General features: G+C 40.8%; 2 protein-coding genes and 1 long non-coding RNA gene across 7 annotated transcripts in view; 2 read left to right on the forward strand and 1 right to left on the reverse strand.

Annotated features, from left to right (window-relative positions):
* Nucleotides 1-15,662, forward strand: part of scin (scinderin) — a 41,213-nt gene extending 25,551 nt beyond the window's left edge. Inside the window, exons 13-16 of the mRNA XM_085446713.1 lie at nt 10,999-11,120; nt 14,516-14,593; nt 14,668-14,728; nt 14,961-15,662. Coding sequence (XP_085302839.1) covers nt 10,999-11,120; nt 14,516-14,593; nt 14,668-14,728; nt 14,961-15,124 — 425 coding nt within the window. The 3' untranslated portion in view covers nt 15,125-15,662. The remainder of the gene's footprint in view (nt 1-10,998; nt 11,121-14,515; nt 14,594-14,667; nt 14,729-14,960) is intronic.
* On the reverse strand, nt 14,589-17,921 carry LOC146683766 (uncharacterized). Its single transcript, XR_014917681.1, has 3 exons — nt 17,857-17,921; nt 14,947-15,112; nt 14,589-14,675 (listed from the first exon to the last, which is right to left on the reverse strand). It is a non-coding gene; the product is annotated as an uncharacterized LOC146683766 (long non-coding RNA).
* On the forward strand, nt 17,257-20,183 carry arl4ab (ADP-ribosylation factor-like 4ab). Of its 5 annotated transcripts, none has more exons than XM_085446715.1 (2): nt 17,257-17,387; nt 18,362-20,183. In XM_085446715.1, the coding sequence occupies exon 2, from the start codon at nt 18,439-18,441 to the stop codon at nt 19,042-19,044; it is 606 nt and encodes a 201-aa protein (XP_085302841.1). In that variant the 5' UTR covers nt 17,257-17,387; nt 18,362-18,438; the 3' UTR covers nt 19,045-20,183. The 5 variants fall into 5 exon arrangements, with proteins under 5 accessions (XP_085302841.1, XP_085302843.1, XP_085302840.1 ...); XM_085446717.1 differs by lacking the exon at nt 17,257-17,387 and adding an exon at nt 17,597-17,719; XM_085446714.1 differs by lacking the exon at nt 17,257-17,387 and adding an exon at nt 17,879-17,986.
* Nucleotides 20,184-26,335: the final 6,152 nt, after the last annotated feature.

Raw genomic sequence — 26,335 nt, forward strand, 5'->3', positions numbered from 1 at the left:
TGCCGTGGCTCCACAAGATAGGGTGTCATCCAGCGTTTCCCAAAGTTAAACTAGTTAATCTTCTATTTGCATGTTTTTAAAAACTCCCAAAGGGCAACTGGAAGCTCAGATTATCTGTGTCAGCAATAATAGCTCAGAGGGCAAATCTGTAAACTGAGAAGAAAACTGTCCTCCGCATACAAACAAGAGCACTGAGACTGAGACACCTTGATTTTCTCAGGAATCCCCAAAATGCACCAGATTATCCTGAAAACTGTTAACAACATGTCATTCTACTGCTTACACTGTCTCACGGTCTCACGTCCCGTCATCGCTACATTTGAACATTTCCAGCAAAAAGAACTGGTTAAAAGCAAGGACCATGAATGAAAAAGAGCATCATGAATGAACTGTTTCCCAGTGAAATCAACCATGACTGAATAGAGCTCATTGGAATCAAAAATATTATTAAAAAGCATATGTAGATACAGCATATTATCAGTTGGATTTACCCAAAGGTAGCACAAAACTCTTGGATAGAATTAGAACAAGCAGACGGTAACGATAAACTTTCAGAACGTTCCTTGATTACAGCTTTAATTAAATGCCACTGCTGCTTAAAAAACCCATTCATCTTCTCCACCTCACCAGCCTGATGAACAACCCTTGAAATCACAAACTCCCAAATAGAATCCAGCAGGTTTTCTCCAAAGTGGCACCACTCAGACTTTCAGGTCAACAGAGCAATTCTTTACTTTACAGCATGGGCGCAAGAAGGAATCACACACCTCTTTTAAGATAATAAACTCATGTCAGATACGAATTTGTTTCAAAGATTTGGACAAGACAAGAAAAATGTACTATTCTCTCAAAATTATATTCACTACTTTCAGTCACAAACTCAATATCTGTACTCATCCCCAAATGGGACAAAGACCTTCCACTATCTTTGAAACCTGATTTTTGGACAAATTCTCAATGACAAAAAAACCAAAAACATTTTAAACTCATTCAATACAAAATCCTACACAGAACCACATCACACAACCAGTGTTGAATAAAATGGTTTTATGGGCGTTACGCCACTGTCTAGGGGTACAGGAACGTAGCATATGTTAAAAGAAGAGTGACCCCGCCCTGGTCCCCAAAACCATACCACAGCCGATTCAGATGTGAAACTGGTTTACTGTGGCTAAACTGCAGCGTGACTCCGGGGTGAACAAAGGCCAAAATAACAAACAAAACCAGTCAAGGAGGTGCTACCTAAACCCTACGTGATAAAAAGAGCAAACCAAAGACAAATGCTACCCCGACCTGAATAAACAGGAGAAAATGAGACAGAAAATAAGAAGGCAGCTCACCCTTCAGCTTCAGTGACTATTTACACGTGACTCTAAACTACACACTATATACAGAAGCTCAGCAATCCTCAGGAACACACACACGAGTAACACAGGGTCTGGAGGCCAAGGATGGCTCTGACGCTGCTGTCAGTTGCTGTCCCGGGACGACTGGCTGTGGCTCAAGTGGTAGAGCAGATCAGCTACTGATTGGAAGGTCGGTGGTTCGATCCTTGGCTTCCCCAGTCTACGTGTCAAATATCCTTAGGCAAGATGCTAACCCCAAGTTGCCCTCCGATGCGTTCAGTGTGAATGCGTGTGAGTGTAGATTAGTTTGCACTTGTGTTTAGAAGTGCTTGTATGAGTGGGTGTGAATGTGGCATGTTGTATAGAGTGCTCTGAGAACTCCGGGAGAATAGAAAAGCACTATATAAGAATCAGTCCATTTACCATTTACCATGATAAGGGGACCAATCAGCAGCCGTCAGCTTCTCCAATCAGGGACCTGCAGAGACTCTTAAAGACACAGACAGGCGGAACAAAAAACAGCCACCCGGACACATTATGGGCAGTAACAATGGGTTTCTCTGATTCTGGGATTTGTACTCAGTGTACTCAAAACACCACAGACACTCCTTTAGTCAACTAGCTCAGTCCTGCAGCTCTGGTCCAAGCGTACTAAATAGATGAACGCATTCCTTGCTCACACCTGCCTGTGAACTCACTGGACTACTCCTCCCTTGCAGCTGAGCCACAAACCACACCCCACTGCCACATACACTCCCTCTCCCACTTAGGCTGGGGAGCCGTCTTACCTGCTGGGAGAAAACGGCCCTCAGCGCGAAGCTTTAGGATGAAGGTGAGGGTAAAGTTAGAGGTGTCTTGCAGGGGACCAGATCTGGGGCACACTTTCAGGTGAAGTTGGTCAAGAGTCGGTCAGCTCTGCAAAGACTGGCATGAACCAGCAGTAATAACCAGCAAGTCCCAGGAACCTTACTACCTTACTAGCTGTTTTTTGGTCTTGGGATGCCTCCCCAAACACTGTAACTCCCTCCATCCAGCCGCACATTTCTTAAGACTGGCTGCGAGCCCCACCTGTTTCATTGACTCCAGCACTGTGGCCAAATGCACCGCCAAAGAGTCACTGCTGACGCTACATACAGCATGGGCCTGCAGCACCTGGTCCATGAGACGCTGAAGTGTGCCGGGGGTTCCTATAGCAAGTCAGATGGAACTGTGACAAATTGGTACAACCCATATGAAGTCAAAAGACGTGTTTTCCTTAGACTCTGGAGACAAGGATATCTACCAGTAGCCCTCGTTTCACCAGCTCGTCCTCCCCAGAGTCAACATCAGGCGAGGACTCACATCATCTGTCGTGAGCACAAGTCATTAAAACCTGGCCAATCAGTTTCCAAAATATTGAGCAACATGATGTTTCACATTGCTCACTTGGTGTTGGCTCTCACTGTGCACTGTAACTTCCTGTTACAGTGCACAGTGGTGTTTTTTGTAGATTATCTATGTACAATGAATTTTAAAAAAAACTGATAAAATATAGATAACATCCAATTTCATAGTGTAATCTTCACATGCTTTCTCCAAAGCACACTCTCTGTTGATTCGCCCGCTAATTATATTCACAGTATTCACTCACTGCGTCTTTAGGGATTCACCTAGCTTAGCTTAGCTCTCTAGCAGCACGGCCTCTTCACCTGTCCCTCCTGCACTTTCCTGCTCAGTGTGTCAGATGTTTAGTTACTGTAGGTTTGCTTATAATAATCAGTCTTAATCATGGATGATTAATCATTAATCATTGTCTTAAATGCAACAAATATGCAACAACATAACATGAGAGAAAACACATTTCAAAACAGGAAATACAGCATCAGTGTGCTTTTAATCCAGGTATTTACTATTTGGTTTAGACACTCTACCAGATCTGGTTCGGTATGTTGTCATCAGAGCATACTTGGCATTTTTTAGGTGTGTTCATTTTACCCTGCGTTTTTCTGTCCTTGATCACTTGTTCAGACTATTTTGTGCCAAGTTGTGGTGGGGCGAGTTGAACTTGAATCGTTTCATGTTTGTTGGGTTGTGCTTTATCGGGTTCAGTTTCATCCGAGCTTTTCCGGTTGAGGCTCGCTCACAGGCAGAAGATGTTGTCTGTTGCGCCTGTCTTCCTTTCCATCCGACTCAACGACATAAGAGCGAGGTTCAGCACATACCTTACTTACAACTCCAATCTTGTCATGTCCTCTCTGTGTTTGTAATCTCACCACCTGCTTTGGTGTTAATGGACTGAAAAAAGACTTTTTATCCATGACAGCAAATGAACTGAACAACAGAAAATGATAAGAAAAATAAACTGGGCCAACGTGGCATGTTTGTTAATACACATGTTAATGTGATCTCTGGTCTCCCACTCAGAGACACAGGTCTCCGAGTGTCTAGCATTCAGAGGCTGCCTGAGGACACTCGTGTGAGAGGCGGTGTTGATACCAAAGGGCATTCTCAAGAATGTGAATCTGCCAAAAGGTGTTGCAAATGTAGTGAGAAGAGATGAGGCAGGATCTAGTTTGATTTGCCAGAAGGAGCTCTTTGCATCCAGAACTGAGAAGATGGTTGCTCCAGACATCTGAGCAGCTACTTCCTCCACAGTTCGGATGGGATGGTGAGGTTGCATTAGTGCCTTGTTCAGATCCCTTGGATCAATGCACATATGAACATCATCGGTATTCTTTTTGTGTGTTGCGACCATGTTGGATACCCATTCTGTGGGTTCCTCCACTGGTTCAGTTACTCCCACGGCCTGCATTCTTTGGAGTTCCTCTTTAACCTTTACTGCATGGGAACAGGAACGCGTCTTGGAGGGTTGACGACAGGTGGCACGTTTGGAGTGAGTTTCATTGAGTAGGTTACAGGTAAGCCACCGACTTCATCTTTGAACAGGTCTGTGTATTCGTAAAAAACTTTCTGTGCAGGTGTCTCATCCTGATCTGTGTCAACATGGTAGACTTCCTTGCTGAAACTAACCAGTTTCATTTGCACGCTGTCCTTTAATCCGATGATGGATTGCACATCGTGTTTTACAACTTGGAATTGTAGGTAACTGTCCAGCTAGCTTGCACTTGAGAGTAACTGTGCCTGTGGACTTAATCTTCGTGCCTCCGAAAGCAGCGAGATTTACCTGTTTTTGTGACTTACGTAGGGTTTCGTTGTTGCCGATGTTTCTGTAAGTGCCTAATGACAGTTATTGTGTGGATGCTTTAAGCATCCACACTATTGAGTTCCTGTTTCTCTTTATTCTTTATACTTTATTGTGTGGATGCTTTAAGCATCCACACTATAGAGTTCCTGTTTCTCTTTATTGTGTGGATGCTTTAAGCATCCACAATATTGAGTTCCTCTTGGGACTTCCGTACACTTTTTGGCACTTAACTACTTCCACAATTTTCAGCCGATTTTCACCGTTCAAATTTTAAAATATTCTGCTATTTCTGCTAATTCCTGCTATGTCTTTTGGTATTTTTCACTATTATACTTTTTAAAATATTAAGCTTAATTTGTCCCATTGAAATGAATGGGAAACTTCTGCAATTCTGCTAAAATTTGCTTGTTTCTGAAACTTAACTACTTCCTCATATTTTCACGTAGAACAACCATTCAAACTTTAAAATGTTCTCAAATTATTGGGCTATTCAGGTATGATTCAGCTTTTTCAAATCTTTTACCGTTTTACCTTTATGCCTCTTAAAGTTTTCAGTTGCAAAATTGTGATTTTTCACAAAATACATGCGTTGTTATGGTTGCTATGCACTTGGCTTCCAGTCTGCCACTGAAGGTTTTGCAGTCTTCTCTTCATGTCCGAACAACTTCTTGCTACTTGCTCAATCTTCACTCAACTTCCACAAATTATATATCAAAACGTAGGTATTTTTGCTGGGTTTCCGAAAATGTCACTATCATTGTTGTGGGATTTATAGAATTTTGGCAAATCTCCTCAGACCAACACAAAGTCACAAAACTCTCCATAGAAAGTCAATGGAGAGCTTGTTCAAAATCACCGCTTGATTTCTGTAATGAGAGGCATATTCGAATCGTCATATCTCCTTAACGAAGCAAAGTTAAGACATAAGGCTTGTCCCAGTATATCTTCAGACACTCCTGACGCTCACAATTCAAGAATTATTTTCTCACCTATTACCGTTCTGAAATGAGTTAGACTTGTTTGAGGGTAGGAAATTCGTCCTTCGCTCAGATTTCTTCAGATTTCAAACTCTGGAAATGAACCACTTTTTTCTCTCGTCATATCTTTTTAATGGATTTCCACAGAGACCTGAAAATTTCCATGATTGTTCACCAAAGCCTGCTGTCTCTTACGGTGAAAGAATGATATTGATACTCCAAATAGATTTAGAGTTAGAAAGCGTTGTTTGAGGGCAAGTCAAGGCAGTTTTTGCTTTGCTCTACTCAGTTATGGTGCATTAGAAGTCAATTATCTTTAATAATTCATATTTTAATGATAAATTGTCAACACTTTAAGATTCCCCCATGTCTTCTGAACAAAACGGTGTAAGAATGACCGTTCTAGCCCCTACGGTTAGGAAATTATGGTCATTTGTTTGAGGGGAGTCGTCATTATGAGAAATAGACTGCAAAAATCCTGTGTCTCTCTGTGCTGCGTGCACCTGTTTTGGCGGGAAAAAGTGCACAGGCTCTCTGATTGGTGGATTCAAATTCAGCAGCTCCATGGCTGCTTGACTGAGCTAGAAACTTACTTCTCTGTGTGTGTGTGTGTGTGTGTGTGTGTGTGTGTGTGTGTGTGTGTGTGTGTGTGTGAGAGAGAGAGAGAGAGAGAGAGAGAGAGAGAGAGAGAGAGAGAGAGAGAGGAAGCCTTTTTATGGGATGATCTCATTGTAAGATTCAAATTCAATATATTTAGACTGGTTGACTGAATTGGATCTTGTGTGTGTCTCTCTCTGTGCATGTGTGTTTCCATATGTGTCCATATTTGTGATTGTGTGGCTGTTATATTTTTTTTTTGCCAATTTTTTTCATTTAACAAGTATATTTTAGGGACCCTCAGCATGTTCAGCATTTTTTCAGCTGTCCATTTTGCTTTTCCAATTTTTCTGTTTAACTTATTACTATTGTGCTAAATCATACTATTTCTGCTTTTAATAGGATTTGTGCTTAATATAGTATTTCTGCTAAATTATAGTATTTCTGGTTTTTATAATATTTGTGCTGAAACATAGTATTTCTGTCAAATGATAGTATTTGTGCTAAAGCATAGTATTAATTCAAAATTACAATATTCATAGTTCATCACAGTGTCTCTGGTAAATCACAATATTTCTGCTATGTTGTACTATTTTTCTAAATCATAGTGTTTCTGTAATGCTTAAGTATTTTTGTCTAAATATATTCTTTCTGTTATCTTATACTATTTCTCCTAAATTCTTGTATTTTTGAGAAGTTATCATGTTTCTGGTAAGTTACAATATTTCTGCTAAGTTCTGCTCTGCTATTGTATTTCTGCCAAGTATTATGTTTCCTCTAAGATATTGCAGTTCTGCTAAGTTATTCCATTTTAGCAAAGTTCCTTTGCTTCTGCAAAGTTTTTACAATTTCTGCAACTTTTCAGCTTTTTCAGCTACTTTTTGCATACAGCTTCAGCTTTAAAGCATCCACACTGCATTTTCGCAGGAAATGCAAATTTTTCTAGTCTACAGTTACTCTTTGGGCTCATTTAGTAATAACGATACTTGTAATAACTGTAGCCTGTTTGCAGCTCTGGAGGCCAGGATCACTGAATGGGAGACTCGGCTTAACACCCTTAAAAAAAGATACTAACCCCAAGTTGCTCTCTGATGCATCCAGCGAAGTATGAATATGTGTGTGAATGTTAGATAGAAGGCACTCACATAGAAAAAAGTACATTATACATTTTTAATTTTGGAAAAGTTGTGATTAGTGTGGTAACTTTTGGACCTCCCTCCTGAGCTACAGCCAGCCAAGCACCCCCTATATCAGTGGTTCCCAAACTTTTTTTGCTGGGCCCCCCTTTGTTTTACAAGAAAAATGCTCGCACCCCCCCTCCCCCCTCCGCGCGCCTGCGCACGCACACGCACAACCACACACGCCCATATTTTGCTCCATTGCGGTTTATTTCACACCTCAAACATTTAGTAAACAATTAAACAAATACAAGTAAACTGCAATAAATTAAAGGTTGTAATAAAATAAACTACTAACTCTTTTACGCTACGTCCGCACCTACACGGGTATTTTTGAAAACGCAGCTGTTTCGTCCACGTAAACGACGTTTCAAATCACCGAAAACTGAGATTTTTAAAACTCCTTTTTTGCGTTTACGTGTGGACGAGGAATACAGAGTTCGTCACACAACGTCAAAGGTATGAGTCTTTTTCACGTCACGCTGTGGCCACGTTATTGTTTACATGAGATGAATTGCAGAATGGAGATAGAGACAAAATACTGTTACAGTTTTTTCTGATTGCTTACAGTTTTTTCTGATTGCTTAAGCACATTTTTTGTAACTATTGGCTAATTTTGCAAAACTCTTCACACAAATAAGAAAACCTGTCACCCAATAATCAAAACATTGTAGTTCTCTTGCAAAAGCAAACACAGCTAGATTAACTCTTCACACCTTCGTAAAAATGGTGTTTCCGTATCAAACAGTACACACAAGCCATCATCTACTAAGCACACAATGCGCCAACTGCACACTGATGGTATGAATACAAAACACATCTGGCTTTTGCTTTCTCTGTGCACAAGGTAGGCTATGTCAGTTTGAGCTCATACTTCTGTCATAGATCCATAAGCATAGAGGGATCCAAACTTCAAGTACTGCTGTTTATTCAAACACATCAAAACAAACACAAGTGTTTATTTCCAAGTATAGGATTATTTGCAATCGCTATAATGACTATATGGGTTACTTGGTCTGCAGTGAACATGCTTCCTCTGCCCCAGCATCTGGTCATCTAGTAATTCTGTAAAGTAACAATTTCAGTATTTTTACATCAATGGTATTGGTGTGTTTCTCATTGGCATATGGCAGTGCTACAAATCTTTGTGCGAAGTGACTGTACTCACCGATTCTCATTTCAAAATGTCCTTATGATGCTTGCTACAGTGTAGCGGCTCGAGTTAGGCTGGACCCGTTGGCCAGCTACCCTCAGGGTCATTCCACGGTTGATTACATGGTCCACTATTGTAGCTCTGATGTCATCAGCAATTCTATTTCTTACTCTTCCTACCCTTCCTCTCCCCCCTCCTCATCTTCCTCTCCCTCCTCGTCTTCCTCTTGCTCCTCCTTGTCCTTGTCGTCCTCTTCATCCTACTTCTTCACCTCCACGTCCTCTTCCTCGGCCTCCTCTACTTCTCACTCTTTCTGCTCCCTCCATTGTACTCTGCACACACAGCTTACCTGTATTATAGTGCTTAGGCTGATTGCAAAGTGAACTAATTATCTAAAAAAGTTTTCACATGTGAAAGTGTGCCAGACAGTTGGCAAGTTAGTGTTAATGATAGCCATACATGTGTATACTTTTGCTAGGAGTGTGTTGGAAATTTGGTAATTGAGTGTTGTGCAGTGAATTGTGCCTACAGTTTTGCAAAGTGTGTGTTACAAAATTGCAAACTGAGTGCAAAGCAGTTTTTGTGCTTTTAGTTTTGCAAACTCAGTGAGTGGTTTTGCTATAAGTCTGAATAGTTTTAGAGATTGTGCTACAGGAATCACAGTTAGGGTTTAAGCATTCAGAAAAAACTGTAAGCACATTTTTTGTAACTATTGGCTAATTTTGCAAAACTCTTCACACAAATAAGAAAACCTGTCACCCAATAATCAAAACATTGTAGTTCTCTTGCAAAAGCAAACACAGCTAGATTAACTCTACACACCTTCGTAAAAATGGTGTTTCCGTATCAAACAGTACACACAAGCCATCATCTACTAAGCACACAATGCGCCAACTGCACACTGATGGTATGAATACAAAACACATCTGGCTTTTGCTTTCTCTGTGCACAAGGTAGGCTATGTCAGTTTGAGCTCATACTTCTGTCATAGATCCATAAGCATAGAGGGATCCAAACTTCAAGTACTGCTGTTTATTCAAACACATCAAAACAAACACAAGTGTTTATTTCCAAGTATAGGATTATTTGCAATCGCCATAATGACTATATGGGTTACTTGGTCTGCAGTGAACATGCTTCCTCTGCCCCAGCATCTGGTCATCTAGCAATTCTGTAAAGTAACAATTTCAGTATTTTTACATCAATGGTATTGGTGTGTTTCTCATTGGCATATGGCAGTGCTACAAGTCTTTGTGCGAAGTGACTGTACTCACCGATTCTCATTTCAAGTTGTCCCTATGGTGCCTGCTACAGTGTAGCGGCTCGAGTTAGGCTGGACCCGTTGGCCAGCTACCCTCAGGGTCATTCCACGGTTGATTACATGGTCCACTATTGTAGCTCTGATGTCATCAGCAATTCTATTTCTTACTCTTCCTACCCTTCCTCTCCCCCCTCCTCATCTTCCTCTCCCCCCTCCTCGTCTTCCTCTTGCTCCTCCTTGTCCTTGTCGTCCTCTTCATCCTACTTCTTCCCCTCCACGTCCTCTTCCTCGGCCTCCTCTACTTCTCACTCTTTCTGCTCCCTCCATTGTACTCCACACACACAGCTTACCTGTATTATAGTGCTTAGGCTGATTGCAAAGTGAACTAATTATCTAAAAAAGTTTTCACATGTGAAAGTGTGCCAGACAGTTGGCAAGTTAGTGTTAATGATAGCCATACATGTGTATACTTTTGCTAGGAGTGTGTTGGAAATTTGGTAATTGAGTGTTGTGCAGTGAATTGTGCCTACAGTTTTGCAAAGTGTGTGTTACAAAATTGCAAACTGAGTGCAAAGCAGTTTTTGTGCTTTTAGTTTTGCAAACTCAGTGAGTGGTTTTGCTATAAGTCTGAATAGTTTTAGAGATTGTGTTACAGGAATCACAGTTAGGGTTTAAGCATTCAGAAAAAACTGTAATCTGACTGTCTGCAGGTTTTACACGCAGTTACTGTCCCTCCATTTACAAAGGCAGAGGCGTCATGGTGTGATTATTTTACATGTAGTTGTTTTTTCCTGTGTAATAATATTCAACATTGATATCAACACATTTTTCAAAAAATGCCTCTCTGTGCAAAATGGGTTCAAAAACATAAACAGCTGTGGGATCCTGTTTGTCCGTGATTTAAACAGCCAGCAGCCCAGCGCTGCTCCCGACTAAAGGAAAACCAATCCTGCAGGGAGACCTACCTCGGCACTTGTGCAGGTGAAGCCAGAGGGAAGATTTGCTTCACCATATTTTCTAGTCTTTGGCTTAGAATGAAGTTGGTTTGGAAACATATTCAGCGATGCTTCATCTCCTGCTTTGCGTTTCTGTGGGCGCCCCGTGCTAGCAGTGTCCAAGCGTTTTGTTTTTTTGTTTTTTCCTCCCCTTTTCATACCGCGTCCCCCCCTGCAATGGCTCTGCGCCCCCACCCCTCCCCACCCCAGAGGGCAGGCCCCACACTTTGGGAAGGTCTGCTCTATATGAATGTTTGAATGTGATTATATGAGCTTCTGAGATGTCACTTTGTATTTTGTCTTGCAGCTAAGTTCTGGGCTGAATTAGGAGGGAAGAAGGAGTACCAGACATCAGAGAGGCTGGAGAGTCCGTCTATGACTCATCCTCCTCGACTCTTTGGATGTTCCAACAAGACTGGCAGGTTCACAGTAAGTTTTTAACATGTGTCATTTTCCCCTCATGAAGGAATCTATTTGTTACTTTTCTTTCCAGCATATTATTGTGTGGATGCTTTAAGCATCCACACTATTGAGTTCCTCTTGGGACTTCCGTACACTTTTTGGCACTTAACTACTTCCACAATTTTCAGCCGATTTTTACCGTTCAAATTTTAAAATATTCTGCTATTTCTGCTAATTCCTGCTATGTCTTTTGGTATTTTTCACTATTATACTTTTTAAAATATTAAGCTTAATTTGTCCCATTGAAATGAATGGGAAACTTCTGCAATTCTGCTAAAATTTGCTTGTTTCTGAAACTTAACTACTTCCTCATATTTTCACGTAGAACAACCATTCAAACTTTAAAATGTTCTCAAATTATTGGGCTATTCAGGTATAAATCAGCTTTTTCAAATCTTTTACCGTTTTACTTTTATGCCTCTTAAAGTTTTCAGTTGCACAATTGTGATTTTTCACAAAATACATGCGTTGTTATGGTTGCTATGCACTTGGCTTCCAGTGTGCCACTGAAGGTTTTGCAGTCTTCTCTTCATGTCCGAACAACTTCTTGCTACTTGCTCAATTTTCACTCAACTTCCACAAATTATACATCAAAACGTAGGTATTTTTGCTGGCTTTCCGAAAATGTCACTATCATTGTTGTGAGATTTATAGAATTTTGGCAAATCTCCTCAGACCAACACAAAGTCGCAAAACTCTCCATAGAAAGTCAATGGAGAGCTTGTTCAAAATCACCGCTTGATTTCTGTAACGAGAGGCATATTCAAATCGTTATATCTCCTTAACGAAGCAAAGTTAAGACATAAGGCTTGTCCCAGTATATCTTCAGACACTCCTGACGCTCACAATTCAAGAATTATTTTCTCACCTATTACCATTCTGAAATGAGTTAGACTTGTTTGAGGGTGGGAAATTTGTCCTTCGCTCAGATTTCTTCAGATTTCAAACTCTCGAAATGAACCACTTTTTTCTCTCGTCATAACTTTTTGTTGGATTTCCACAGAGACCTGAAAATTTCCATGACTGTTCACCAAAGCCTGCTGTCTCTTACGGTGAAAGAATGATATCGATACTCCAAATAGATTTAGAGTTAGAAAGCGTTGTTTGAGGGCAAGTCAAGGCAGTTTTTGCTTCGCTCTACTCAGTTATGGTGCATTACAAGTCAAATATCTTTAATAATTCATATTTTAATGATAAATTGTCAACACTTGAAGATTCCCCCATCTCTTCTGAACAAAACGGTGTAAGAATGACCGCTCTAGCCCCTACGGTTAGGAAATTATGGTCATTTGTTTGAGGGAAGTTGTCACTATGAGAAATAGACTGCAATAATCCTGTGTCTCTCTGTGCTGCGTGCACCTGTTTTGGCGGGAAAAAATACACAGCCTCTCTGATTGGTGGATTCAAATTCAGCAGCTCCCAGTCTGCTCTACTGAGCTAGAAACTTACTTCTCTCTCCCTGTGTGTGTGTGTGTGTGTGTGTGTGTGTGTGTGTGTGTGTGTGTGTGTGTGTGTGTGTGACAGAGAGAGAGAGAGACAGAGAGAGAAAGCCTTTTAATGGGATGATCTCATTGTAAGATTTAAATTCAATATATTTAGAATGGTTGACTGAATTGGATCTTGTGTGTGTGTCTCTCTGTGCATGTGTGTTTCCTTATGTGTACATATTTGTGATTGTGTGGCTGTTATATATTTTTTTGCTGATTTTTTTCATTTAACAAGTATATTTGAGGGACCCTCAGCATGTTCAGCATTTTTTCAGCTGTCCATTTTGCTTTTCCAATTTTTCTGTTTAAGTTATTACTATTGTGCTAAATCATACTATTTCTTCTATTTTATAAGATTTGTGCTAAATATAGTATTTCTGCCAAATATAGTATTTCTGATTAATTAGAGTTTTTCTACCAAATAGCACAGTATTTTTGCTTTTTATAGGATTTTTATAGGATATTTATATTGCTTAATATAGTATTTCTGCTTTTTAAAGGATTTGTGCTTAATATAGTATTTCTGCTAAATTATAGTATTTCTGCCATTTTATAGTATTTGTGCTAAAACATAGTATTAATTTAAAATTACAATATTCATAGTTCATCACAGTGTCTCTGGTAAATCACAGTATTTCTGCTATGTTGTACTATTTTTCTAAATCATAGTGTTTCCATAATGTTTAAGTATTTCTGGCTAAATATATTCTTTCTGTTATCTTATACTATTTCTCCTAAATTCTTGTATTTTTGAGAAGTTATAATGTTTCTGGTAAGTTACAATATTTCTGCTAAGTTCTGCTATGCTATTGTATTTCTGCCAAGTATTATGTTTCCTCTAAGATATTGCAGTTCTGCTAAGTTATTCCATTTTAGCAAAGTTCCTTTGCTTCTGCAAAGTTTTTACAATTTCTGCAACTTTTCAGCTTTTTCAGCTAGTTTTTGCATACAGCTTAGCTTTAAAGCATCCACACTGCATTTTCGCAGGAAATGCAAATTTTTCTAGTTTATTCTGTTTTTATTGTATTCGTTTATAATAATAATAATAATAATAATAAATAATAATAATAATATAATAATAATAAATAATTAATAATAATAATAATAATAATAATTAATAATAATAATAATAATAATAATAATAATAATAATAATAATAATAATAGATTGCATTTATATAACCGAACCACGGTCGCCCCCAAATTATGTGCTTAACAAATTTATTAGACCGCTCATCATAAAAATGAGAAAACAAAAACCTGAATTTATATTATTTATCAGACTAATGACATTTTTTTTGTTTTGTTTGTATTACTTTTGCCACAGTTTCCCACAGATGTAACAAACTAAGATGGAGGGACAGTTTTCTTTGCTTACTATCCAATCGTAGTTGGAGGCTCACATTTGAACTATTTATGGGTCATGATTAGCGCCTCTGTGCTGTCTTTCAGTCCAGCTTTGCCCAGCCACTGGTAGCACTTCTGGATGTCAGTCACTTGTGTTAAATAGGCCCTTGACAGCATAAGACCCACATCATGTATAGCTGCTTCACCAGTAATTATGTGCTGTTATATTTTCCAGTCAGACAATCAGCACATTTGGTGTAGTGCATTTAAACAAACTGGAAGACCCGGATATCATTAAACACTCCTCTAAATAATAAATGCAGCCTTTATAACACAGGTTACAGTTATTCACAGCACTTCAGTTACCTGTTACATTCCCCATGTGGTCAGGTGGGACAGTTGTGCTATAACACAGTCCCGTGTCATTAAAACCTACATTCTGAGCTTCTAATCCTCATTCAACTTTTGTCACATTGTGCTAAACACTGATCATTGAAATGTAGCTGAGTTTAAATGTTATTGTATGCAGATTGAAGAGGTTCCAGGAGATTTCACACAGGATGACTTAGCTGAAGATGACGTGATGCTGCTGGATGTCTGGGACCAGGTACTCAACTGTAGAACACGACAGACATCTTAGGACAAAGTGAACAACCCCTCACACGCACTCTTCTGTTGTAGGTGTTTGTCTGGATTGGAAAGGATGCAAACGAGGTGGAGAGAGCTGAATCTCTCAAATCTGGTGAGCTTTTGACTTTAGTCAGAATGTTATTAGGTAGCATGAGACAAACTATAGTAATATTCAAAGATCTTTGAATAATAAAGAGACTATTTGAACCTGTTCTGAAATACAATAGCTAACAGCTAATGGGAACCCTTAATTATATTGTTTTTTAGATTTTTATCTACAAAATTCATCCTACAACAAACTTTTGTTTGAGGGTCCTGTCTGTGACTCACTGTCTCCTCTGCAGCCAAACAGTACATTGAGACTGACCCAGGGGGGCGTGACAAGCTGACTCCTGTGGTGGTGGTGAAACAAGGCCATGAACCTCCCAACTTCACAGGCTGGTTCCTGGCCTGGGACCCTTCCTACTGGGACTCTATCACCAGGAGCGTGAAGTCTCTGAATGTTTAAAACATTCACATGATAAATCACCAGAACACAGAAATATTATCATCTTTATAATCAGCACAATTTAAATATATATCTACATGTGTACTGTCAGTGGTAGATTTCTTCCCTAAAGTTTGAATACAACAAGCCTCTAAACTTTAGAGGCTTGTTGTATTCAAAGCAGTCTGTATTAAAATCCTTTAATGGGAACAGTCCTGTATTCACTGCGCGATAAGCTGCTTTCTCATACCAGCTGAAACAACTCAGCTTGCTTTGATAGTAATCAGTAATTAAAGGTTTTTATGGCGTGCATAATGTTACGAGTGTTTATGAAGTCTTGGCCAGCTGAGGGTTTCAAATGAAGCGATACTAGCTCTGCTCATCCCTGTTAGTACTCTTATTGCAGCATATTGGATTAACTGAAGGCTACTGTGTCATCTTCTAGTTCAGCAGTCCAGGGCATTATTCTCTGGAAGGATGTTCCTGATTTTGACAATATTGTGCAGCTGAAATAAAGCATGTAAACTTCAGAGCTATATAATAAAAGTAGATAATCAAATGTTGGAAGTTCCTGCATTCTGTTCTTCTTTGGTCTGTTTTGACACATCCACGGTGCAGGCAGTGATACATAATGGTTTACACCTCCTGATGCATCATCATCTGCCAGGACACTGGAAAGTTTTCTTTGCCATCTGTTTTTGTATCGGTCCTTCTGAATCCCTTAAACTTACAAAAACAGCAGTTTTAAAAAATGCAAATGCATTGCTCTGAATATGTGTATTGGCTGCTCTGTGCTTGCAAGATGTGTACTGGGTAGCTTTATATTTACTGTGTGAATGAGAGTCATTCATTTCCTGTGAATTGTTACCACTTCTTACAACAGTTGAAACAAAAGCGTGGCAGACTCAGTGTATTTAGTCTTCTAGTTTCTCCATCCATGTATGCAAGTAGTCACAGTCTGAATGATACAATTCCACCACCAGAGGGTGAACACGAGGCCCGGTGTAGATGTTTGTATGCCCCCAGATGAATTTTACATTTCCAAGCACCAACTATGCCTATAATAATATAATTAAAAATATGTAATAAACAATATTTGGCCACGACATTCATATTGATCCAAAAGCACGTGAATCTCAACCTCATCCACAGAGCAGAGTTGCTCATTTATGGGCTGGAGACAATATGATAAAAATTAAAATAAGCAATGTAGTTGTTTCTTTGTTTTTTAAATTGTATACGTGGGGGTTAGCACTGCTGCTTCACAGCAAGAAGGTCCTACTGCACCTGTCTGGGTCCTTTCTGTGTGGAGTTTCCATGTTTTCACCCGGGGCCCGGTGACTTCTCTCCGGATACTCCCGCTTCCTCCCACAATCCAAAGACATGCGGTTAGAAGGATTATGTTAATTCGTAATTGCCCAGAGGTGTGAATGTGTCTGCCTCCCTGCGTCTAGCCCAGCGGCGGACTAGCGACCTGTCCATGTGTATCCCGTCTATAATGTATTTTTAAACCCTTCAACATAATTTAGGCCACTGTGTGTGGAATACTAACCTGAAAAACTGGCCTTCTTCCAAATAAATAAATACATAAAGAAACCTTTCGACCGACACGTGCTCTTTGATGCACAGTCCCGGGTTTGAGTGTAACCGCGAAGTGAGTCGCTAAATAAATAAATATATAAATAAATGACTTTAAATTAACAGTGTTACATAACTTTGGAAAAATTGAGGTTCATGATAATTAGACTATAAAGTGCATGGAATGAATCCCGAGTAACTCTGAAATAGTATAAACTTTTAATATCACTAGTATCCATTACTATTACAAGTATTACTATAATCCTGTTTTGACGAATGTTCCCGTGGTGGGCGTACAACACGAGGGGAATCGTATAAATAGGCCACTGACGCTGGACTCGCAGCTCTTGTATGATTACAAGATTTTACACGAGGATGATGCATTATGGGGAAACCTAAAGCTATATAATTTCCTATTTCAAACCCTTCCAAACAACAGCACCCTTTGTATCGGTACGTTTAATGAGCCCTTCCCTTTTACGTGATTTGCTTCGAAGCCTGTGGAAGTCAGCCAAACCAAATATGCCGGCTGTGCTTTTATTTTGAAAAGCGAAAGCGGAAATAGTGGTGTTTATTCTAGTGGTCTTAGCGCCGCTGCGGAATGGAGAGGTAGTAGTAGTTGTAGACGTCTGAGGAGGTGACAGCGGTGGGTGACCGAACCTGTGGACGCACTGCCAGCTGTGATGGGTTAACATCGTTTGTCGAGGTACGTTTCTTACGCTGCTACTGTGACGGATCCGTTCTTCTGTAGAAAACAGCGATAACAGCCGGGAAATCATATCCAACCCCAGAGACAGCTCAAATTAATTTCCCCTCAATGAAGCAAATTGCGTTGATGTCCGCCTGCTTTGTCATGTAACGCTAACCTAACGCTGCTTTATATGTAAACGTGCATAAAAGGCCCAAAGACTGCTTTTTCCAACACTTGTTGGCTTTGCAAGCGAGTCAGGTCTGTAACACAGGACCCACAGCACTGCACGCCAGACTCCATTTGGATCGCTCACAAACTGACGCCGCTCCTCGGATAACAAGCTAAAGGTATTCACAGTGTTTGATATAGATAGAGATGTTTCATCAATCTTTATTTGCCATATTTCAGTTCGGGCTAACTCTTAATACTAGGTTTTAATGAAGCGCTGGTGGCGCATCACTTATCGCCGTCTCCGTGTGTCTACCTTCAGTGAGCAGGGCGGGAGCGGCCGCTGCAAACCGGGCATAAAGTCATAGAAACGCAGTTTTCTTGTCGTCGGAAACGTGTTCATCAGCGACCTCACGGGAGCCCAGTTCTTCAGCACATGTCGATTTGTTAGTAACGTAAGATTTATTTTAATTTATAGATTAGAAACGGACCTTTCGGCATAAAGAAGTCGGTTGCCAAGCAACACATTTTTAAAGCAACATGTCAGTGTGCTCAGTTTAAAAAACACAAAGGCCGGTTTTGATCTGTCCATGGAGGTGACGGATGGATTTGGGGGGGATTTAAAAGATCTCCTTCCCCGTTGTTTACGAGTCACACGTTGAAGTGCGCCCTGCTGTTTTATTCCGAGCTCAGTCCTCAGTGTCAGGATAATGTAAGGGTGTGTGGGTTTATTCACTTCCTGGGTGTTTGTGCCCTTGTAAAGTAACAGAGTGCTGTGTGTTTGCATGCCTGGACTCATGCATTTCTCCTCTACATTCTAGCTTTTGCTGCAGTTCTTTCACAACAAGATCAACCTCGGGAATATTTAGTGGCAACTTCTTTCGGTCTGTGTGCCAAGATGGGAAACGGACTGTCGGATCATCGCTCGCTGCTCCCCTGCCTCCCCTGCTTTCAGGCTCTTCACATTGTCATTCTAGGACTGGACTGTGCAGGCAAGACCACTGTGCTGTATCGCCTGCGTTTCAATGAGTTTGTGAACACTGTCCCGACCAAGGGATTCAACACAGAGAAGATCAAAGTGTCTCTTGGAGGCAGCCGTCGGACTGCGTCTTTCCACTTCTGGGACGTAGGCGGCCAGGAGAAGCTGCGGCCTCTGTGGCGCTCGTACACGCGCTGTGCTGATGGCATTGTGTTTGTGGTGGACTCGGTGGATGCCGAGCGCATCGAGGAAGCCAAGGCAGAGTTGCACAAAATCACACGGCTGGCAGAGAACCAGGGTGTGCCGGTCCTTGTGGTGGCTAACAAACAGGACCTGCGCAATTCTCTTAGTTTGCCTGAGATGGAGAGCATGTTGTCTCTAGGTGAGCTCAACACTGCCACACCCTGGCACCTTCAGCCTGCTTGTGCCATTATCGGCGAGGGACTGCAGGAGGGACTGGAGAAGCTCCATGCCATGATCATGAAGAGGAGAAAGGTGCTGCGGCAGCAAAAGAGGAAGAGATGATGTGCTAGTAGAGGAACTACAAACTATGAGCAGAATCTAAAGCTGCACAAGTACGGCTGAATACAACACTGGGTTTAGCTGGAACAGTGATACCCATTCTGTCAGTTGCCCCTTTTTGTTTGGGTCTGTTCCTTCAACTGAAATGGCTTAAAGTCAGCCGGTGCTCCCACTGAGGACAGTGCAATGGATTCTGAATGCAAACAGTCATTCTAAAGTTAGTGCAGCAATACGCCGAACTCTCAAAGAAGGACAAAAAGCTTTTGTGTTTATTTGTTGAAACATGCGCTGTACCAACTTAAAAACAATCAAATAAGTCTCGATCGTGTATATTCCACCAAAGCTCTGAAAGTTGACAACGACTCACTAAGTACAGAATCACTACTGACTCCTAGAAACAGCGTCACGTGTCACAATCGCTACAGTTGAATAGAAGCTATTTTTCAGAGGTGCGCCTGTGTTCCTGCTGACACGTCTCGATGACATGACAAGAGTACACTTACACTAATTGATTTTCATCATCTGGTTACTGTTTAAACATAACAGTAATCAGTTTCTTCACTTGACAGCAGTGTCAAAAGACCAAAATGTGACTCATGTGAGTTGTTTTCTTAGCATGAGGCTGCTTTTCAATCAACTGCACCAAAAAAGGGCTTTATATACTCTCTGATATTAGATTATATTACAAAATGTAGTCAATAATTGACGTTAGTGCTCAAATATTTAAAGCTAACAACTATAACTACTATCATAAAAAACCACAGTGAGAAGTCAGAGTCACACTTGGAGTAAGATGACAATCAGTCAGCATTATACTTTTTGATATGCAAGTGTCATCTGCATTGCTGCTAAGATGTTAGTTTTCAGGTCACCAGCCACATTTCTTCATTTATTAAGTTCTTCAGGGTCATGTCTCCTTGTATTGCAGAACATAGACTGGACCCACATGCTTTACTTGCATTGTTGTAATGTCTAAGCCCGTCCTGTGATTACTGTGCCACTGTCAGTGCTGCTAACATTGGATAAAAACTGTGATGTTAAACGTCATCTGAGAATTTATTTTCATGTTCAGTGAGTAGTGATTGTTTCTTGTTTTTTTACTTCCTTTTTGTTGTAAGGCATTAATAATACACTTTTAAAAAGTAATGCTCAAGTACTTTTTTGGACATCGATTAACATGATCAGAGTGGAAGCGTCGAAGCGTTTGGGTGTATGTAACTGTCGAACTGCTGCTGCAGTGAGATAAAAGGCTGAGCAGTTCTTACTGATTGAGTTAAGGATTCGCAGCCACCGGCTTTTGCACGTCTCAGTGCTATGAACGCGAGCTTGTTCGCTTATTCAAAGGTAGCCTAACGAGGCTTTACAAGTTTACAATTTGGTAACTTTGTGGGAAAAACAGAAGCAAACTCGGTGTCACTGGTTCCAGCTGCACCACATGTGCTGTTGAAGGTAAACGTGTTATCGTGTGTCCTTGTGTGTAAGCAAATGGGTTGTGTAGCACCAAACTACAGGACTGCATCCAAAGTCGGGGTGCCCATGGATGACCGTGATGGACAATTATTTGCTATAAAACACGACTTTGATTCCACTTCTTCAAAGGAAGGGAATTGTACATCATGTGTTCAGTTATACTAATAAAAGTACATTTGTAAATCCGTTGGTTAAACAGGGCCGTTAAAAAGTGTTTTCTCCCTTCCTAATTTTTATTTTTTTGGCATGTTTGTCATACAAATCTTTCACACAAAGATGCCCCAAGTAAATACAAAATGTAGTGTTAAGGGATTATTTAATTTATTGAGGCTGGTGGGCTTACTTGCTTTTATTTGTTACTAAGGGAAAAGCTACCAAAGCCAACATGCACTGTGTGGAAAAATATTAGCCTAAACCTAATAACTGCTTGTGCCAGCTTTGAGAGCAGGAACTGCAATCAAGCATTTGAAATAATGTAATGAGTCTTTGAAACTACTGTGAAGGAGTTTTGGCCCACTTGTCTTTACAGAAGTGTTCAGTTGAGCCGTATTTGAGGGTTGTTGAGCACGAACTGCTTTTCATGGTCATTCCAGAGCATCTGGATCAGTTTTAAGGTCATTTCAAAACATCCAAAACCTTGATGATGGTTTTCTTTGTACCATTTCGAGGTGGACTTGTTGGTTTGTCTTGGGTCATTGTCCTGCTGAATAATCCGAGTGCACTCAAGCTTCAGGGCATGAACTGAGCTGGATTTTCTTGTAGAGCTAAATTCATGGTTCCATCAATTACAGTACGTTGGTCAGGTCCTGAAACAGCAAAGCAGCCCTAGATCATCACACCACCACCACTACATCTGACTTTTAACTGTGTCACCCACTCCTTTGTGGATAACGGCTTTCACCATGGTTCAATGAAGTCCCAAAGACTCTGTTTCTAAACTGCTCCTGAGTGTCTTTAGCTCGAGGACATGCTGTGTTTTGCTTTATGGGATCTTTTAGCTACTTCATTTTATCAGACTTTGTGATTTCTTGGGTCATCAGGTCTGAGTGTAGCTTTTCAAAAACTCTGGTTAATCACAGTTCATTCATGGTTTAATAAGGGGTGGTAATTACTTTTTGCACACAGGGTTCAGATGAAATAATTAAAAAACTAATATTGTATTAACTTTGGATATCTTTGCCTAATATTATGAGTATAATATATATGTAAGTGTGACAAATATGTAAAATAAATAAGAAGTCAGGAAGGGGGCAAATACTTTTAAATAAAAGTAAAATAGAAAGTTGCTCTCTGTAGCACACGAAAGTCAAATATCTGTCCTGATAATCTGAAAGTGTTTTTATCTGAACTACGTGCTGGATGAACACAAAATCGGCCATTTAGTAATCGTTAGTTGGCAGTTTGCAGAAATGGTCCTGCTATCTCTTCACTCGGTGCTAAACGGTTGGTTGGGTGGGGTCTTGTCGGCAGGCAGCCAGACTCTTCTCAGGAAACCGAAGCAAGGAAGGGAGTGGTTCCTCTTACATTATCACCGTATCCTGTTCTCAGCTCTGAAAACTGCAGTTTACACCGTTCACAGTTGGAGCTGACTGGGAAACAGATTAGAAGTCCACACAGCTTTCAAACGTCCCACCTCAACCCTGCACCCCTCTCCGCTGCTGAGTATACACCCCAACATGGATGGCCATGCTTTTAAAGTCTTTTTTTCTCAGCTGTTTAAAAGACTGGAGGAACGGCTATGAAAGATATGCTGCTAGCCACTGGTGCTGCTACTGTGACCCCTGAGTTAGCTCAAACTCACATTAGCTGACCTGAAAGTGATTCAGAACACTGTAATGGTTGGAGACCAGTATGCCCTCAGTAACAGTCATCCTCCAGTGTCCTTAGCAGGCAGCCGACTGGACTAGATACAAGTAGAAAAGTGGTGGCGTCTCTCAACCTCATTTTGACCTCATTCTAAACACACACGTAGAACCTGATAGAGAAGCTGCAGCCAACAGTGTGTCTTCACTAATCCATCATTAATGAAACTCCAGGACCAAGAAGCCCAGGACTGGTATGATTATGTAGAAAAAAATGACACCTTCAGTAGTGTTTTACTGCCGGCGGTCACCCTCCAGCCAAAGGGAAAAGGCAGTCTTGACCTGGCACGCCGCTCTACTTTGTGTAATGGAAAATACACAGGGGTGCTGGGCAGATACTGCTGTGGAGGAAGGAAACTGCAGATGCTTGAATGACAGCCTACCGACTGTGTCTAAAGTGGACATGACATGTAAAAAGGCTCATTTACAGCACGGAGCCCTGCTCTAAAAACTGTCACAGACTTAACTCTGTGAAGCTGGAGAAGTTCTTAGAACATGTTTAGCACCACCATGTGCCAGAAGAAGAACATGACATGATATGTGTCTTATACACCCAAAGAGTATGGTATTGATACACTAATGCAGTCACTCTTCATGTAGATTTAAGTTTACACAGCCCACCATGGATCGCAAGAGTTTTAAAAGCTCATCTATTCTCCTAGTTTACACAGTATTTGTGTTCTCTTCGGTCAGCAGTGGGTTTTGCCTCTGAACTCTATCATAAACGCCATTTTTGCCCAGTTTCTGTCATATTGTGAAGTCATAAACACTGGCCTTAACTGAGGCAAGTGAGGTCGGGAGTTCTTTAGCTGATGTTCAGGGTCCTTCTGTGACCTCCCAGATAAGTCGTCAGTGCACTCTTCGAGAAACTTTGGTAGGTTTAACAATGTTTCCTGTTTCCTCTATTTGTAAATAATGGCTTTAGGTATGATTTTACTCCACTGCCGGTGTGTTCGGGATCATCGGCATGCTGAATAATAAAGCTGTTTCCAATCAAATGGCTTCCAGATGGTACTGCGTGATATCTGACTGTACTCTGCTGCATTCCCAACACCATTTGCTGAAATGTAGTAGAACAAAGAACACACACCAAGAATACTTATTCAGTGTTTTTCACTAAGTAATCTTAATAAAGAAGACTGTTGCTACCTCAAAGCACATTGTGTACTGTCGGTCCTGCGTGCTGCACAACAACATTCAGTATATAGTATTTACTGTTATTTACACTTAGCTAGATTAATGCGATGGTGCTGTGTTTATTATGTTGCTCTCTTTTTTTGCTTCTCTTTTCTTTCTCTCAACAGGTGATCCAGGACATTTGTATATTTCTCACTGTCCCTCTTCCTTCTGTTTTTCTTTTCCTTCATCTTTCTCTCTCCCTTTCCTATCCCCCAGCCATGTCTGTCCCGTCTGTAACAACTGAAAATTAAATTAAATTACACCAGTAAAAAATACCTTATTCTATTCTTAGAATCAATCAACAGACAAGTTCGACTTATTACCGGTGATCCAGAACAATCTCTCCCAATGTTGCAACAGGTCAGACACCCCAAATTCTTGAAGGACCCCGTCTTAGGGACATGATCAAATGTCCAAGTCCACAAAACAGATGTAGACTGGAGGGTCAAACTGTCACCACACTCGAATATAGAATAAAGAGCTGGTCCGGTGATCTGCAACCAAGATCAACATCACACTGATGCAACTGAATCAGAGATTCAACTTCCCATCGCCGAGTAGATACTCACGAAATCAAAGGATCGGTGAGAAAATGTGATGCTTCCAGCTAGCTTTGAACCAGAACTCTGAATTTAACTTACTGTATCCCAAGTTGTATGTTCAGCATTACTTACTATGGTGATTTAACCAGATTTTAAAAAGAGCCACTTTTGTGACACACAAAACTGACTTGTCCCATTTTTCATGTGCCACCACGCTGCCTCCAGCCAGCTCAGCTCAGCAACAGTGAAGCAATTGGGGCAGATTCATTTCGCTCTGTGGCTGACACACTTTGTACTTACAGCTTTATAGTGCAGCTCAGGGAGAGGAAATGTTTTTTCTAGACAGTATAAAGGGGGCAAAACTGTTTTCAGTTCAACTTCACAGTGTTGCCTTCCTGCTTTTGGAGCTACTTCAACCATATATTCCAACATCACACTATTTAGAAAATGTGCTCCATCATTCTAACTACACGGCTCACCACTAACACGTGAGACTTAGCCTTCTTTACTGCCACAGAGAGTAGGTTCCTGGCACTGTACAGGAATGGCGTGCTACACTGGATATTCAGTGCCAGTAACTGTTTCACTAGTCTAGCCCACTTGAAGTCACACAGAGATATGTCCCATTAAATAAGAGGTTTGACTCCCCCTGTCCTCAACTGCTGACCCACAAGGCAGGATATTGTCCACAGGGTCATAAATTTCCCTCGGTGTCGCCTGCTCTGGCTCCTGGAAGACAGTTGACTGTGGCTGCTGGTGTCTGTAGCTTGAATGTCTGAGAACAGAATCACCAAGTACCAGAGTTTGATTCCCAGCAGGTGTGTCGCCGAGCGGAGGAAGACAGACACATGTGGGTGGTGAATGGGAGAATAGTCTATGTTGATTATTATAAAGGAATATCTGCATCTTTTGTTAGGCCAGCAGTTTGATTGCTTATTGTGTCAATTAATATCTGCACTATTTACATGACGAGACATCACGATTATTTAGGTAATAGTATATAGTGCATATAATGCTGTGGGTTCTCTGAAGGACAAAGTGACATATCAGAGGAAGTTTTACTCCCAGATATAACTCAGCTGCATGCCTTAAAGCTAATAACGCCCTCAAAGCCTTTAGTGAAGCCAGAGTTCTGCAGTGAGCAACGGACTAGAAATCCATATTGTCCCATATTAGCAAATAAAGGCAAAGCTTGATTAAAAATTTCTAGCCTTTAAAGACATGTTTAATAAAACACTTAAAAATGTAGTTTTGAGCGATTTAGTAACTAAATCTGAGAGCTGGGATAGGCTCCAGCTCCAGCAAAGGACAAGCAGAAGCGACTGGATGGATGTATTTAGTAACTGTTGCACATAGAACATAACCTAAGCACAATAAGCACCACAGGCCGTGCCAGTGCAGCAGCGGTAGGGGGCGAGGGTTGGGTCATGCTAAAATAGTCTATCGTGCTAAAATAGAAACTAAATGTGAGCTACTTCTATTTCTGGGTGGTATTTATATTGATGCTTTTCTACTTAGCCTTTTCCATAATAAGCATCTATGGAAAAGGCTAAGAAAACTAATATTGTTCAGCATGAACACATTTTATATGGACTGCTCAAATTTAGCCTGATGAATGTTTCTTTGATTGGTCAGAGGCCCTGTTGGTGGTCAGTGGGGCTCTGGCAGTGCTCATCCTGTTCCTCCTTGCACAAAGGAGCACATACTGCTCCTGTTTAAATACCTCAGGACGCATTGTAAGGCATTTGACCGCCCGGGGCTCCTGAGCTGGAACATCATTAAATCTACGATGGTAGATTTAATGACGTTCCAGCTGCAGCAGCTGTCTTAATGTGTCAGGTTACAAAAGCAGAGAGGTGCACGATCTAGACCAGCCAACTGCCAAAGCTGTCTTTATAGGTCACACTTGCTGATGATCAGGTAATCAAGTGCATTTTGTTAGCAACACATGGCTGTTACTCTGAAATCTCATGTAAGCCATTAAAGATGTACTTCGGTATTTATGTGGTTGCACAGTCCTGTGGAAACTTTATTTTTCACGACAGAACTGTTTATCTCAGTGAGGTCACTTGTTTCCTGCATCATCGCTGTGTAACCTCTTTGCTGTTTATCACAAACACATGATTGCACTTCTTGCTGCTGAGAAGGCCCAACCAGTGATTCAGTTTAGGAACTGACTTTATCCAGTAAGGTTTGGAGCTTTTATTCTCCAATAAAGGAAATCATCATTTAAATCTGCAT

This window comes from Copadichromis virginalis, linkage group LG22 (assembly GCF_057382275.1).
Source record: "Copadichromis virginalis isolate Kocher_CV1m ecotype Utaka linkage group LG22, C_Virginalis_male_GT1.1, whole genome shotgun sequence".
Lineage (NCBI taxonomy): Eukaryota > Metazoa > Chordata > Actinopteri > Cichliformes > Cichlidae > Copadichromis > Copadichromis virginalis.